Here is a 15,222-nt window from a genome sequence, read left to right as displayed (position 1 = left end):
CTGGGTTGTGAGAATATTTATTTGATCCTGTCTGTGGCAAGTGGTTAGCAGTCCTTAGAAAAAAGGCATGCTGTCAGTTGAAAAATTCTATCAATGAGTTAAAATGTTTCAGTGAGGAAGGGATGTACAGACACTATATGGAGAGCCCCAGTATTAAACGTACAGGGGAAAACTGGCTTTTCAATGGATATCTGAAGGGCTGAAGCAAACCAGGAGTATAAGTTACACGTCAGAGGAAATGGATAGACTTGGGGGTGTTGCCTTTTGTACAACCTACTTCAAATTTATTCTCAAGTGGTTGGTGCAGTGATCAGGCTGATTTGTCAGTGGGACGTAGACACTAAGGTAACAGAGGTGTTAACTGTAGGAAGCAGCGACCACACAGGGAGTAGGGGGAAAGGTTGGGTTTATCAGAACTTGGAACTTAGAAGAGTGGCCCTGCGGAGCTGGAACTCAGATCTTGGGGCTTGGGGGCTGGGTGTGCTGCCTGATTTGTGCTGTATTTCTGAGGGGTCCAGTAAGGCTGGTTCTGGAAGGAAGATACAGTGTCTGTTTCGTTCACTGCTTTGTATTTGGCTTCTGTGTAATACCTGGTACTTTATAGGCAATCAAATGTTTCCTGAATGAATAACTGGATGTATTCTCCAGTTCTCACTGTCTGCTCCAGACCCCCCCGAGAGGCTGACAGGCAAGGGCTGGGCACTCTAGTACTCTGTGTTCTTTCTCCTGCCCAGCAGACTACAGGATAAAGCAGTATGGACGGTGGAGGCAATCTAAGAATGCAAGGAGTTCAACAGTTGCATCCCAGTTTCCCTGGTTACCGCAGACCCAGGAGTGGGAGGCACCTGCCTGTGAGGCCTGGGTACCCGCGCTTCCTTAGCGATTCCATTGACTTTCACTGGCCTTCCTCACTTATCAAAGCCAGCTTCTTTGAGCTGGTGTACAAAGCCCTTCAGTAGTTGATCCACCCCGGGCTGTCCCCCTCTGCCCCACCATGATCTCCAATGAAGTCAGGCTGTCCCCCAACAGGTCACATTCAAGCCCATCTCTTTGCCTTTGCCTGAGCTTTCCTAAGGCATCATTTTTCCCCCCTCTCTGTAGAGCAGAGGTTAGTATGTGACTCTGGGAACTGGCCTGCATAGCTTGTCCACTGGACCATGTTCAAGGACCGTGTATGCAGAGAACTGTGGAATGGGCCAAGCGAGACTCAAGCTGAGGAAACACTGAAGTATATTTTTCTGTCCTGCCTTTGCTTCTCCTTTTCTAAATTAAAAAAACCTTTTTTTGGCTTTGAGGTAGAGTATACATTCTCCTTTGCTCATCTATAATTCCTCAAGAAGGCTTAAAGCAGAGACCATGACACTTGCTTTTCAACAAAGCTTAGGCAAGGTACTGACAACTTGCATGCACAGGCCAAGAACCATGGACAACTTACCCATCTTTCACCACATTTTATCATAGAGATTTCACAAAAGCTTAAACATCTATGCCTTGTTCTGGATCAGTAAGCTTTAATTTTGGCTCTTCATGCTCCTCACACCCAGCCTCCTTTTCACCTGTAGTCAGAGCCGCCTCCAGCCCCTGTGTTTTCCTTACTCCCCAACCCAACTGTATTCCTTCTCTCCCCATTTCCTGCCCCTTATTCCTTCTTTGCATGTCCTACTGCCCTGAAGCAGGTTCTACCCTTGGATCCTCTTGAGGACAGTGCAGGCTTCTGCATGAGAATAAAGTTTCTAATGGAGAAAATTACAACCAAAGGCTAAAGAAGTAGAGGGAGAAACACCTTTATTGTCAACAGAAGTGGTAATGGTTATAAGCTTGTAGAAAGTGTTAACTATAAGAGACAATAAACCAGGAGCTGGGGTGGAGGTGATGGTGAAATGAGGAATCTTACAAAGATTAACCTAGATGTTACCCTTGCTCTGAGATTATGTCACCAAGGGAAACAGATTTAATATTGCCCAGTGGCTTAACCTCTCCTTCCTTTCCTTTGTTCTTTCTTTGGTGGTGGCTGGATTACAGAGTAGTGATCTGCTCTGAAGTTAGCAGTAGTACCTAACAAACACTAGGTGCCAGAGGTCAGTTGTTGGTTTAGAATACATCCAGGCTGTTAACTTCTAGATGTGCTTCCCATGAGGGTGGAGAATTTCTTCTCTGACATGGCCCAGAAACAGTGCTCAGGCCACTAGCCCCCCCATTCTCTGTTGGGAACAGTCATACCCAGGTTTCCTGGCAGGACTTATGGATCCTGTAGCCTTGTCCCCTTCAAACAGAATTGAAATCGACAATGAGACAGGACCCAGGAGTCCCAGGCAGAGCCAGAAAGAGTTCAGCGTTCTTACCCTGATTCCTATTCCTGGACATGGTTCTTAAGATCCGGTGGTCAATAAACCTATAGCTAAGCTGGGGATTGCCCAGTAGAATTCTCCACAAGCAGAAGGAAGCGCCGAGAAACACATGTTGATGTAAGGAATTGATCCGTCGGGTTTCTTCCACACTCATAGCACATGCCTTCCTTTCTGGGATATGGGAACCTCTTCTGTGTGCACCCCCTGATGGTGGATGAGGGCAGGGATCTTAGTGAAGATTTTCTCACACTGAGAGCACTGGTAAGGCTTTTCCTGTGTGGGTTTTCTGGTGGGCACTCAAGTGGGAGCCATTGTTGAAGCTTTTCCCACACTGCTCACACTTGTATGGGCTCTCCCCAGTGTGGATTCGCCGGTGAGCGCTGAACTGGGAGCTGTTGTTGAATCTCTTTGCACAGACAGTGCACTGATAAGGCTTCTCCCCCGTGTGGGTCCTCTGGTGGACAATGAGGCTGGAGCTCTGGTTGAAGCTTTTCCCACATTCCCCACACTGGTAGGGTCTCTCCCCTGTGTGAGTTCTTAGGTGGGCAGTGAGGTTGGAGCGCTCGCTGAAGCCTTTCCCACACTCACTGCACTTGTGAGGCTTCTCTCCCGTGTGGATTCTCTGGTGTCGAACAAGATAAGAACTTCGGCTAAAGCTTTTCCCACATTCGTGACATTTAGAAGCTTTTTCCACTTTGGGGACTGGCTGGTGGTGAGAGGGAGAACTCTGAGAGCAGTTTCTCCCACACAGGAAATGTGTACAGGCCTTTTCCCCAGTACGAAGTCTCTGGTGACTCATCCTCTTCTGGGATGGGGGTTTCTCCTCACTCTCCCCTGGAGAACATCTTCGTTGCCTTCTTGACACTGGAGCACCCGCCCAGCCTCTTTTTAGCTCAGAGTGCCAGAAGACTTCACTGGACTTTCTCTGAAAAGGCTTGTTCATTTCTGCTTCCTCTGTATCATCCCAGTTCCAATTCTCTTCTGTAATCCCGCTCTTGATCTCAGTACCTGCAAGAAGAGAAATACATCAGACTGTCAGGACTTCCCTGGTGGTGCAGTGGTTAGGAATCCGCCTACCAATGCAGGGGACACGGGTTCAAGCCCTGGTCCAGTAAGATCCCACATGCCACAGAACTAAGCCTTTGTGCCACAACTACTGAGCCTGCGCTCTAGAGCCCACGAGCCACAACTACTGAGCCCACGTGCCACAACTACTGAAGCCTGCGCGCCTAGAGCCTGTGCTCTGCAACGAGAAGTACCGCAACGAGAAGCCCGTGCACCACAATGAAGAGTAGCCCCCGCTCGCCACAACCAGAGAAAGCCTGTGTGCAGGAACAAAGACCCAACGCAGCCATAAATAAATAAATAAATGTATGTATGTATGTATGTATGTTTAAAAAAAAAATACATCAGACTGTGGAGCAGGAAAACAATGGAATGAGGAAAGAATTACAACTAAACTACCTTTAAGAAGAAAAACTAACTGGAATTCTCATGTGATTCAGTCTTCTGCTAATTAAAAACCTAAGTTTTATTTTCCAATTGTAATATTTTTAAGCTCCAAATTATATGATCACAGGTAAATATACCCAAAACTCCATCCACCCACTTTGCTCCTACTGCACCTCTTTTTGGATGTTCTGACACAGTGACAAAATGAAGCGAGGAGTCAAGCTCTTTGTCATCTGTCTCAGTTCTTGAATGGCCTGGCTTCTGAGAAGAGTAACAAAAGGCCACCCCGGGTTTAACCATCTCAAACAGGAAGAAAGCAAGTTGCTGGGCATCTGGGAAGCCCAGGCTTAGATTTGAAAGGAGGGTCAGTGCTGGAGAAGGAGAGAGAGTCTGGGCTGGAGACCTGACTGGCCATCTATGGAAGCAAAGTAAGTGCAAATCCATGGGGAAAAATGACATGGACCCTGTGAAAGAGGCCAGCAAAGCAAAATCGGGGCTCTGAAGTACCAAGGAAGTAATCCTTAACCGTGAAAACCAAGACTCTCTGGCCTGTGTCAGGTCTACATCAAGATAATGACAAGGCCAGGAGCAGAATGGCTCTCTGGTGCTGCTAGGCTAACGGCCCTAAGTGGACTTTCCCATGCTTTGACCAAGAGTCAAAGCCAAGAGTCTTACCACGTCTGTTTGGGAACAGGTCTGGCAGGCCAACCCTCCTAACCGCCTGGCCAGGATCCCTGAAATCCTCTTCCTCCCAGTCTTCACCATCCATGGTGGTACCTTCTCCAGCCTCTGTGGGCCCCCCATTCTGCTGACTCAGCTCTCTAGCCTCAACTTCCCTCTTGGCCAGGATCAGCACTGCTTGCCATAGTAGGTGCAGAGGCCCAGGGCTGGAAAGGGCATCAGTTTCCTCGTAAAAGATACAAGGCTCAGGCACATAGCCTCTCCTCATGTTGCGGGAACTCGACTGCAGGCTTTTGAACTTGGCGCGATGCTGCTCTGGGGTCTGCAGAAAGCTTTGCTCCTCGAGTTGTTCCACCAAGGCCCTGGAGATCTGGCTGTTCTGCTGACGGGTCTGGAGTTTTTCATAAAACTGAGAATTACTGAGAATGGCCAGGAGTGTCTTGGTCTCTTCATAGCCCCAGTGCACACTTGCTGCCAGGAGACAACTCAGTGATCAGAGCAGGGCGGACCGATACCGCAGTGCAGGGTTTTAGCAGCCCAGGAAGCCACATCCTAGTCTCTCAAATTATGCCATGCTGGCTACTGTCATTCCTGGGGAGATCTCACTGTGTGCTTGTTCCTAAAGCAACAACTTCCATTGAAATCCTCTCCAGCTGAGGAGGGGCTGTCGAGTCTTTACCGAAGCTTCTGCTTTTATTTCTCTTTATCCTGAATCCCACTAATTTCCCCTGAGAGATGATTCACGATAAGCCTCTGCTTGTCTGTCTCCAGGGTGGTGGGAATCTCTGAGGGTGAGTGGCCATATAAGACAACCTGGTGAACAGGTAAGACTTGGATGGAAGCAAAGATTCACAAGAGAGAAGATCAGATGATAGGATACTTCTGCCAAGTCCCACCTCTGATGTCTGAGTCCCTCCTGATCTGGCTCCTGTACATCTGTTTATATCTCTTGTCATCCCTGTGTATGCAAGAAACTGAATTACTGCAGGTAGTGTCCCAAGGTGAGAATAAGTAGTAAAGGTCTGGGAAGAGCAGTTCAGGAAGGCTGGTTACTCAACATCACTCAGCACAGGCCCCTCAGGGGCTGCCCATCTGGGCCGGTGGCTGAGGGCTCATTTGTCTAGAGCCGTCCCAGCAAATGTATTCTGATCACACCTGGTCATGATGCTCTGAAGGGCACGCAGCCTCTTCTCATCACCCTCTAGTCCACTCTGCTCCGAGCCACTGTCTTCTCATGCCTGGATTACTGCAGCGGCCGCCTACCTGGTCTTGACTCTCCTCTGGACCTCCTACAGTCTCTCTCAATCCAGCTGTCAGAGTGGGCCCCTCCTCTTCATTCAACTCAACTAACCTGTGTGAGTGCCAGCAGGCCAGTTTCTGAGAAATGCAACTGTCATATGACATGGACCTTGCCTTCAAGAAGACCACAGTCCTCCAAAGGTCTCCGTAACAAAACGGAGACACAAACACGTGTTTAAATAGAGTTAAGTGTCAAATAAATTGAAATTCTCAACGTGATCCTTTTAAAACTATTACTCCTCTGCTCAGAATCCTGCAAGGCTACCCCATTTCACACAGAAAAAGCCAGAGTCCTTACAAAGTCCTCTATGTAGGGCCTGAGGCCCTAGGTTAGTGCTTCTCAAAGTATCTGTGAAGAACCAGGTTTTTTTGTTTTTCAAAATACATTGAATATGCAGTTAGATGGTGCAGCAATGTCAGATTGCTATAAAAGTTTCTAAATGCTTGCTCTCAATTTCACTCTCAGTAGTGCTGCCCCACGTGATCTGGTTCTGACCTCATTTATTACTCTCATCCCCTCTCAATCTGCACCAGGCACACTGGCCTCCTTGCCCAGGTTCCTCTGGCTCAGAGCCTTTGCACTGGTGATCCCCTCCGACTGTTACAGTCTCCCCAAAGAGCCACACAGTTCACCCCTTCTCCTTCACATCGCTACTCTAATGTCATTTTCTCAGTGAGGACTACCCTGACAACCCAAATTAAAAATGCAACCCACCCTCTGTCCCCACATGCTCCATCACTCTTATCCTGCCCCATTGCCCTGAAGCTACAATGGAACCTGATTCCCAGACTAAGATGACAGCTCTCTGAATCCACACAGCGGCTCCAGCTAGGACATCACCCACCTTCCACAGAGAACACAGTGCTCCTTCCCCAGGCTAACATTAGCTTCATTCTTTTATGTTCAGTTAACAAAATCTAGATATAACACCTACTCACACAATTTACTTCTTAGGTCACAGAAACAGCCCAGGCTTTGGCTTTCCAATTTCACAACTCAAAAGAAAATCCCCTGGGTTACCAAGACAACATAATCGTTTAGGTACTGCTTTTCCCTGTGTGTAACCTGCAGGTGGCTGAGTGAATGGCTTTATGTTGGGTGTCCACTAGAGCCTTCATCCCAGCATTTCCCCAGCAGTGAGGGAACAGGAACCATCCTCAACTTACAGCTGGAAGACAAGGCACAAAGTGGGGGCATGGTTTGCTTATAGATGACAGTACCAGGACATGTGTGCCGAGAGGCCCTCACCCAAGTGGCTCTGGAGCTGGCTGTAGGTGTGGGGGCTCCAGTTTCCTGGACTGGCTGCTTCCTGTCAAATCTGTAGCTGTCTGAGCCTCCCACTGTGTCCTCGAGCCTCGCCTCTTTGTGCTTCCATGGCCCTTGGCTTGGCCCTTTGGCCTCAACAGCCCTGTCTGCCGAGCTCCTGGGAGAACTGGAGGAGCCCTGTGAGGCCGGCAAAGCTTCCTTCTCCTCCTGAAGGGCACAGGGTGCCTGGCTGCAGCCTCCCCTCCTTCGACAGTCACTGGCCCAGAGGCTTCTGAACTGGTTCATGCTGCTCCAGAGTCTGGTGGAAACCTCGTTCACACAAGAACTCAGCGACTTCCCCACATAGCTGGCTGCTCTGCTGGTGCTCCTGCAGTTTCTCATAAAACCGAGGCTGCTGAGAACAGACAGGAGAGTCCTGGTGTCCTTAGCCGCCCAGGGTGGGCCAGGCTCTGTCCCACTTGCTGCGTGGCTCTTGTGCTTCACCCTTGATTTCTTCTTCCCTGTTTGCTGGTGTCTCATGGGCTTTCACTCTAGTCTCCCTTGTGGAAGTCTTAGGCCTTTTCCTTGCCCTGCAGCCCTGCGTATCTGGGGTCCCTGCGTGTTCTCTGATCCAGCCCAGGATGTCCTTCCGACCATGAATGAGCAACCCTGCACGTGGAGAGGCAGGGAGGAGACATCAAGGCTGCAGAGCATCTGTCTCTGAATCTGATGGTCGGGGAGGCTGCTCTGAGGAGGAGCAGCCCAGATGGGGCAAAACTGATTTGAAAAAAGGCAAGAGATCAGTCCAGAGACTCTGAAAAAGGGCTCTTTTTGCCTCCTGAAGGGCCTGGGCATAGAACTCGACTATCACGGTTGGCTTCTCTTGTCTTTCAGTCTCCTCTGCTCCCCAGGACCTATCACAGCTGTGTGTGTGAGCACAAGTTCACTCATCTCTCCCCTGGTCCCAGCACAGCCTGTGCCTCCCTAGCTGCTGTCTGTCTTCCCTACCCCCTCATCCTCTGCCTCCCACATGCTCTGTCCCCACTGCTCCTGTCATGAGTCCGTGCTTTCCCCTCCTATCCCTCTGTCCCTCTCTGTGTCTTCCTTTCTTTGTGTCTCTTGTCGCCTCTCAGTATGTTCCTGTTCCTTTTTTCCCCCCACCCAACAGGCCCCCCACTGCCTCTCTCTCTCCTTTCCTCTTGGGTTCTTTTGTTCTCTGTCTCCAGACAACTGAACACATCCACTCTGGACCTAGAGGGAACGTGGATCCTTACCCAGCCAGGCGTTTCTGTCACTCTTCTGTGTAACATCCCTGTAGAGGGCCCTCTGTTCGGGGCCCAGGTGTATCTGCCCTTCCTGACAGAGGGATATAGCTCTGTCCTCACACGGGCTCGTCCCTGTAACAACACCGGGGTCTGCTGCTACTGATAAAATAGCACCGCTCTAGCTTGGGGTGGGGCAGAGACAGGACCACGGGTATCAGATCGGGGCAAAGCAAGGCAGGGAGAGGTCAGGCCTCCAAGAGAAGGATCGGGATGGGTAAAGAGCCATATGATGATGTCACTGGACAGAACAAGGAAACAACCCAAGAGAAACTCAATGGACCACGTAAAAAATCTTTCCAGCATCTCCAGAAAAGAAGGGACTTTAGGCTGAGAGTGAGCGCACGATGAAAGGGGAACTTAAAGAGACAAAAAGTATCCACCATAGCTCACCTGGGCCGCAGCTATGTGGAGCACAGCACCTGTCTCCTGGTCTCCAAGACCCCTCCTCTGAGGAAGGTTCCTGGGAGCCTGCACAGTAAGCCAGGCTAGGGGAGAAAACAGCCACTGTTAGAGGGAGGTCTCCACATAACAGCCACAGAGCAGAGGTTGTGAGTGGGGTTCCCAGGCCAGCAGCCTCAGCAGTACCTGGGAGCTCATCAGAGATGCATATTCCTGGGCCCCACTGGGATATAATAAATCAGAAACTCTGGGGGTGAGGCCTGGGAATCTGTTTAACACACCCTCAGGTGAGTCTGATGCATAGTCAAGTTTCAGGACCACTGCCACAGCCAATGGCCTGTGTGTTAAGAAGTTCCTTTTACAAAAAAAAAAAAAAAAAAAAAAAGAGGGGCTTCCCTGGTGGCACAGTGGTAGAGAGTCTGCCTGCCGATGCAGGGGACACGGGTTCGTGCCCTGGTCTGGGAAGATCCCACATGCCGTGGAGCGGCTGGGCCTGTGAGCCATGGCCGCTGAGCCTGTGCATCCGGAGCCTGTGCTCCGCAACGGGAGAGGCCACAAGAGAGAGAGGCCCGCGTACCGCAAAAAAAAAAAAAAGTTCCTTTTACCAGATCCCTCCTGACATAATAGCTTTAAAAAAAGGTTTTTTCATTCTAAAGAAATATGTGCATAGTATATTTTTTAAAAATTTTAATAGAATACTTGGGAGCAAGGGGAGGGAATGTCTCATTGCCCAACCACTCAGAGATGACTATAATGCTTTTTTTTAAAATTTATTTATCTAGTTTTTGGCTGTGCTGCGTCTTCGTTGCTATGCGCAGGCTTTTCTCTAGTTGCGGCGAGTGGGGCTACTCTTTGTTGTGGTATGTGGGCTTCTCATTGCAGTGGCTTCTCTTGTAGAGCACAGGCTCTAGGCGCACGGGCTTCAGTAGTTGTGGCACATGGGCTCAGTAGTTGTGGCTTGCAGGCTCGAGAGCACAGGCTCAGTAGTTGTGGCACACAGGCTTAGTTGCTCCGTGGCACGTGGGATCTTCCTGGACCAGGGCTCAAACCCTTGTCCCTTGCATTGGCAGGCGGATTCTTAACCACTGCGCCACCAGGGAAATCCCCTATAGTGCTCTTAAAAATACCATGGGAATTCAATTCTTTTTTTTTCAGACCCAAGATAATACATTCTTTTCCAGGTCCCCATCTTCAAGAATAGTACAAAGGAAATGGTACGTTTTGATGACTTATTAGTGGAACTTGATCCCTGGAGAGGTTTCACCACTTGGGAGCAGCCCGCAGGTACGGTGAGCTGAGGTTGCAGAACATGGAACACAGTGAGTCCTGCCCCCTTTACTCAGACCCCAAAGCCTCAGAAATCACACACCAAAGAGCACAGATGTTCCCAAGGATGAAAAGTAAATAAATTCTAAATGGCAAAGTTTTCTAACATATTGATCGTGTATTTACTTCACTTAAAAAATACAAAAGCAGGGGCTTCCCTGGTGGCGCAGTGGTTGAGAATCTGCCTGCTAATGCAGGGGACACGGGTTTGAGCCCTGGTCTGGGAGGATCCCACATGCAACTAGGCCCGTGAGCCACAACTACTGAGCCTGCGCGTATGGAGCCTGTGCTCCGCAACAAGAGAGGCCGCGACAGTGAGAGGCCCGCGCACCGCGATGAAGAGTGGCCCCCGCTTGCCACAACTAGAGAAAGCCCTCGCACAGAAACGAAGACCCAACACAGCAAAAATAAATAAATAAGTAAATAACTCCTACCCCCCCCCAAAAAATACAAAAGCAAATAAACTCTTAAGACTGTTTCTCATTTCATCAACAGAAGCTTGCCTTTTTAAACAGCATGAAGACACAGTGCTTTTCTTTAGGATCTGAGTTACATAAAGATAAGGTGGCTTTAAAATAATTACTTAGAAACCTGTAAGGGCAGCTTTGAATTACGCAGAAAAGGCAGCAGTGACCTTTAGATAATCTAGAAATGTATGCAGCCAGAGTGCTTCACAGAAAGAGACTTATAAAGATAGAGCCTTGGTCTGTCTGCGCAATGGAATATTACTCAGCCCCAAAAACAAACCAAGTAGTGACACTTCGTAGGCTGGAAACATGATAAATGAGAGGGGCTAGAAACAAAAGGTCATATATTGTAGGATTCTATTTCTATGAAGTGTTCAGAACAGGCAAATACAAAGAGAGAGAATGAGGAGCTTAATGGGCATGGCGTTTATTTTGGGGAGGATGAAACTTTTGGAATGAGACAGAGGTGGTGACAGTACAACATTGTGACTGTACTAGATGCAACTGAATGGTTCACTTGAGATGGCTAATTTTACATTAGGTGATGAATTTGAGATCAATTAAATTTAATTAAATTTTTAATTAACCTTTTTCTAAAAAATTAGGACAAATTTTTTAAAAAGCACTGGAAGAAAGGAAAAACTAATAGGAGAAATGTATTTTGGAAGAGATTAAGCTGGATGGAAGGGGGTTATGTCTTCCAAGTTCATGAAGAACCGCTCTGTAGAAGGTGAGGTAATTGTGCTCACCTTTAGTAACACCTGATTCAGAAGCAATAGAATTAAATTGTAATAAGACAGAATTAAGCTAACACATAAAGGATCTCCACCCACATTTTAAGTGCTAGTACCATCAACTATAATTTGACAACTTGATTTTTGGATGTATCTCAAAGGCATTTAATCTGGAACCCAGGGGCCAACTTGAGCTCCGACCTGCATTTCCAAGAGATGACTGTCCCTCACGCCTTGGGGGAGGGCAGAGGCTTCTGCTTACCTTCTGACTGTCTCCACGGTCTCTGGGGTGAGCTCCGTGACCCCTTCACAGTCCATTCTTCTGGATGAGCCCCCTGTTTCAGGTGGGATCTCAGTGATTCTCTGGCTGCTCCCAAGGAGGCTGTCTCCTCGATGGGCATTTTCAAGTCCTTCCCAGATTCCGGGACCTGAGAACAGACCCCATCATCTGTCACTACAAATTCCTGTCTAAAGTGACAGAGGAGAGGTACTGAGAGGCAGCTGGGGTATCACCTCCCTTACTGCTTCTCATCTCCACTTCCTGCTCTCCTCTTCACCCCCGATGGGTTTCAAATAGCCGTTTTAACCATTACCTTCCTGTACTGTTTTCATTCACATTAAGAGTGTGATCCTGAAATGGTGGTGGATAATAACGGAGAGATGGTCCACACAGAAATGGCAAGGGGAACGGGGACCAGGATGACTCTTAGCACAGAGGGATTCCCGCTCTGCTTAGGTCCCCTCTCCAAACTCTTAACTTCGTACATGTGCTCCACTGCCCTTCTCCATCCATCCTGGTTATTATTAACAGTCTCCAAACCATGGATATTAAATTAACTTCCCCCATTTCTAATGCATCAACACCATACTGCTTCCCCCTCCAAATTATGTCAAAACCTCTCAATCCTATGAAATTTCACCGACACCCCCTTCACCACTCTTCCTCCTACAGCTGGTGTGCACATCCGCCTCCTTGCTGGGAAACGCAAGCACATCCTGATCCAGCCATGCAGACTCAGGCGCCAGCGGGCTGCTTCCTGCTCTGGCCACAGTCACGTTCAGGCTGGCACTCCCCTGACCCACACTCCTCCGTTACTCGTTGCCTCTCCCAGATTTCTGACCTGGATTTCAGCCGCCTTCTTCCCCCAGAATCTCCCACAACTGAAGCCCTCATGTTTCTTTTCCTTCTCCTGTGCCTTTCACACCCCCCTTCTCCCAAAATATACAAGACGTTACACTGAGTGGATCTCAGACCTAGTCCTTATCTCTACAAGTAGGTATTCTGTGAAACTCATCACTGTCCCAAACTGACCTCTTAATTCAGGCAGCAAGGACCGGCTCTAATACGACTTTGTTTAGTGTACAACACATGACACACTCCTTCAAGGAACCTTCTAGCAAGAGAGATTAGATTTAAATTCAACAACATCTCTAATTTTCCTGACCTGCTGAGTGAAGGATTGTTGTCCTTTTCCTCGCCTTGTTTTGGAGAGTGTTATCTCACTTTAATTAGTGACTCCAAGGTTTCAGTGAATATATGAATGTCTAAGTTATTTCAGCAAATGAGAAATTCTTCCCATAGACCAAGGGCATAGGACCAAGGCAGGATAGCTAATACTTTCTGGGCAGCAGACAGCTTCTGGCATTTCTCAGCTAAGCGCCTCTCCAGTAACTGGATTCTTGTGCTCCTCACACCAACTTCTTCATGACTAAAACCACAAGGTTCTGACTGCCTTTTCTCACCTCCTGCCCAGGTGCTCTCTGTACATCCTCAACCAGAGCCACAGCTTCGTCACCATTTTCTGGACACTGCTCCCTCACCCAGCTCTGGATCTTTTCTGGCAAGATGGTCAGAAACTGCTCCAAAACCAGCAGCTCCAGGATTTGCTCTTTTGAGTGTGTCTTAGGCCTCAGCCACTGACAACAGAGTTCCCAGAGTTTGCTAAAAGCTTCATGTGGACCAGCTACCTCCTGGTAGCAGAACTGCCGGAAGCGCTGGCGGGAAGCTTCATAGTCAGGGCCGTTGTTGTGCAGGGCTGATTTCTGTCCCTGTGTGGAGTCCTTGCTTGGGGACGGGTGTGCCTGGGAACTCCTTATGGCAGCCATGGTTTGCTTCAAAGAACTGGCTCACTGGTTGCCACTTCCATCCTGCAGATCAGATTCCATCTCTTTTCTTATCACTGGGAAGCGGGTCTCCTGGATACCGGTGAAAAGTGTGTCTTTCTGGAATCAGAGACATGAGCGTTTCATAGACATGCAGACTCAGACGCACACTTGAAAAAGGCTCAGTGAGGCTGAAAAGAATCGAAAAAGACAGCATGAAACCATCCCATATTCCTCCACTCTAGTTCTTATGGTTTATTTCTATCCTTTTCCTTTACTCCCTCTTCAATCCAAGCCAAGGAGCCAAAGTACTAAAAATATCAAAAAACAGTTTTCTCCCTAACCAAATTTCTGTGGATGAATTCCCCAAATTGTTCCTCAGTGTAGTCCAGCTGTTTCTTCTCGTGTTCCCCACGTGCCTGGGTCTTGTCTCTGCCCTCCCTACCCTCAGAAGCCTGGACCCAGCCTCCCAATTGCCACCTTTTCTTAAGGAGGGAAAAGTATTAATCTCTTCATCACTATCACACCCTCCTCCCTCCCACCACCACCACACACACAATGAGGATGAGAAATGATCGCTCTGGTTTGCTTTTATTTTCCAGCATTCCTTCCCACTTCTGACAGCAGCATCTTCTCCGTTTATGAAAAGGCCTCTCTCTGTTTCATTGTCTCTGGTGGGGCTGTTCATTACAGTACCCTTCCCCCAACCCCAGGACTCGGCAACTCACATAGGCTGGGCCTGTCAAAATTCTCTGGGATTTTACATACAGTTGGGGTGAAAAAAGTTGCGAATTTCCTGGAAATTGCTAAATTCGGTGGATGTAAGACTGGAGCTTTCTGCATTTAATGTCCCACTCTCCATTCCATTCTTTCTCCTCCAGAGGCCTGAGTCTCTTTTACAGGAGTAAAGAAATTACTTTTAAAAACATGGATTCAGGTTGCCTTTCTTACAAAGTACTTAAACTGCCTTCACTTGTATTCTCTTTACATTTCATTGAGGCAGGAGGGGCTAGAAATAGAGAAAGCAAAGGCATTACTGTGAACAGTCCTTTTTAACGAAAAAGGAGCATCACAGAGCATAGTTTCTCAGCAGCAAGGCCAGGACTAGAACCTGTACTCTTTTCCTTACACATTTTCAGAAATCCCACACCTCCTCTGGATGAAGAATAATTTAATGAGCGCTCTCCTAGTTACATGCAGAAGGCGGAGCCTGCACTCCTCTTGACCCCTAATATCCCATTCATCGTTAATTTTAAAATACTCCTCTCTCAAATATGTGTTTCTCTCTGGCGACAACCCAAACACTCAGCAGAAAGCAGGATGAGGATGGGGAGTCGGGCTGATTCACTTTTCATCCGGCAAGGATGCCCTGAGTACTCCAGTGCACTCGGTGCTAGGGTTAGGTCCTGTGGCTGAAGTGGACTAGGAAACTAGTCCGCGGGCTCCCGCTCCCGTCTCCCGGGGGTGAGACGGGCAGGGCCACAGGCCGGAGAGAGTCCGCACTGGGGCACAGGGATCGGGACAGCCCTGGCCGGCTCGGGTGGGCCGGGGCGAGGGGCCGCGGCACAGGAGGGTGACCGCCGAGCGTGCGAGGGGCGCCCTGACCTGGCCCAACTGCCTCTGAGAGGACTGCCAGCAGCAAGCCCCCGGCCGCCAAGAAGCGGAGCACTCACCGGACGCACTCACTCGCAACTCCCCAAACTCGCTCGGCTGCCGGGCCGGAAGTCAGCACCGCGAGCCCCCGTGCGGATCCGCCCACTGCGCTTGCTCGCGAGTCTTGCCAGCGGACTACAACTCCCGGAGTGCACTGCGACGGCGGGGCGCCGTTCTCGCCAGCATCGA

The 15,222-nt window shown here is 49.0% G+C and overlaps 1 protein-coding gene across 4 annotated transcripts; it reads right to left on the bottom strand.

The window, feature by feature from the left end:
• Positions 1 to 1,769: 1,769 nt before the first annotated feature.
• ZSCAN32 (zinc finger and SCAN domain containing 32) lies at positions 1,770 to 15,104 on the bottom strand. Of its 4 annotated transcripts, none has more exons than XM_082644064.1 (5): positions 15,054 to 15,104; positions 13,021 to 13,571; positions 11,540 to 11,705; positions 8,742 to 8,836; positions 3,143 to 3,356 (listed from the first exon to the last, which is right to left on the bottom strand). In XM_082644064.1, the coding sequence occupies exons 2-5, from the start codon at positions 13,381 to 13,383 to the stop codon at positions 3,288 to 3,290; spliced, it is 693 nt and encodes a 230-aa protein (XP_082500190.1). In that variant the 5' UTR covers positions 13,384 to 13,571; positions 15,054 to 15,104; the 3' UTR covers positions 3,143 to 3,287. The 4 variants fall into 4 exon arrangements, with proteins under 4 accessions (XP_082500188.1, XP_082500189.1, XP_082500190.1 ...); XM_082644065.1 differs by lacking the exon at positions 3,143 to 3,356 and adding an exon at positions 5,374 to 5,439; XM_082644062.1 differs by lacking the exon at positions 8,742 to 8,836 and having other exon boundaries at positions 1,770 to 3,356.
• Positions 15,105 to 15,222: the final 118 nt, after the last annotated feature.

Source organism: Mesoplodon mirus, assembly GCF_964341445.2.
Source record: "Mesoplodon mirus genome assembly, chromosome: 15".
Taxonomy (NCBI): Eukaryota; Metazoa; Chordata; class Mammalia; order Artiodactyla; family Ziphiidae; genus Mesoplodon; species Mesoplodon mirus.
Note: the sequence above shows the minus strand (reverse complement) of the source record. Positions and strands in the feature narration are given on the sequence as shown.

Bases quoted from the DNA above. Each gene is read 5' to 3' on its own strand.
- ZSCAN32 (XM_082644062.1), bottom strand. From the start codon at position 13,383: ATGGCTGCCATAAGGAGTTCCCAGGCACACCCGTCCCCAAGCAAGGAC. The intron at 11,706-13,020 runs GTGAGAAAAGGC...GTCTGTTCTCAG, and splicing joins AGAGAGCACCTGGGCAGGAG to GTCCCGGAATCTGGGAAGGA. The intron at 3,357-11,539 runs GTAAGCAGAAGC...CTCTTCTTGCAG, and splicing joins ACCGTGGAGACAGTCAGAAG to GTACTGAGATCAAGAGCGGG.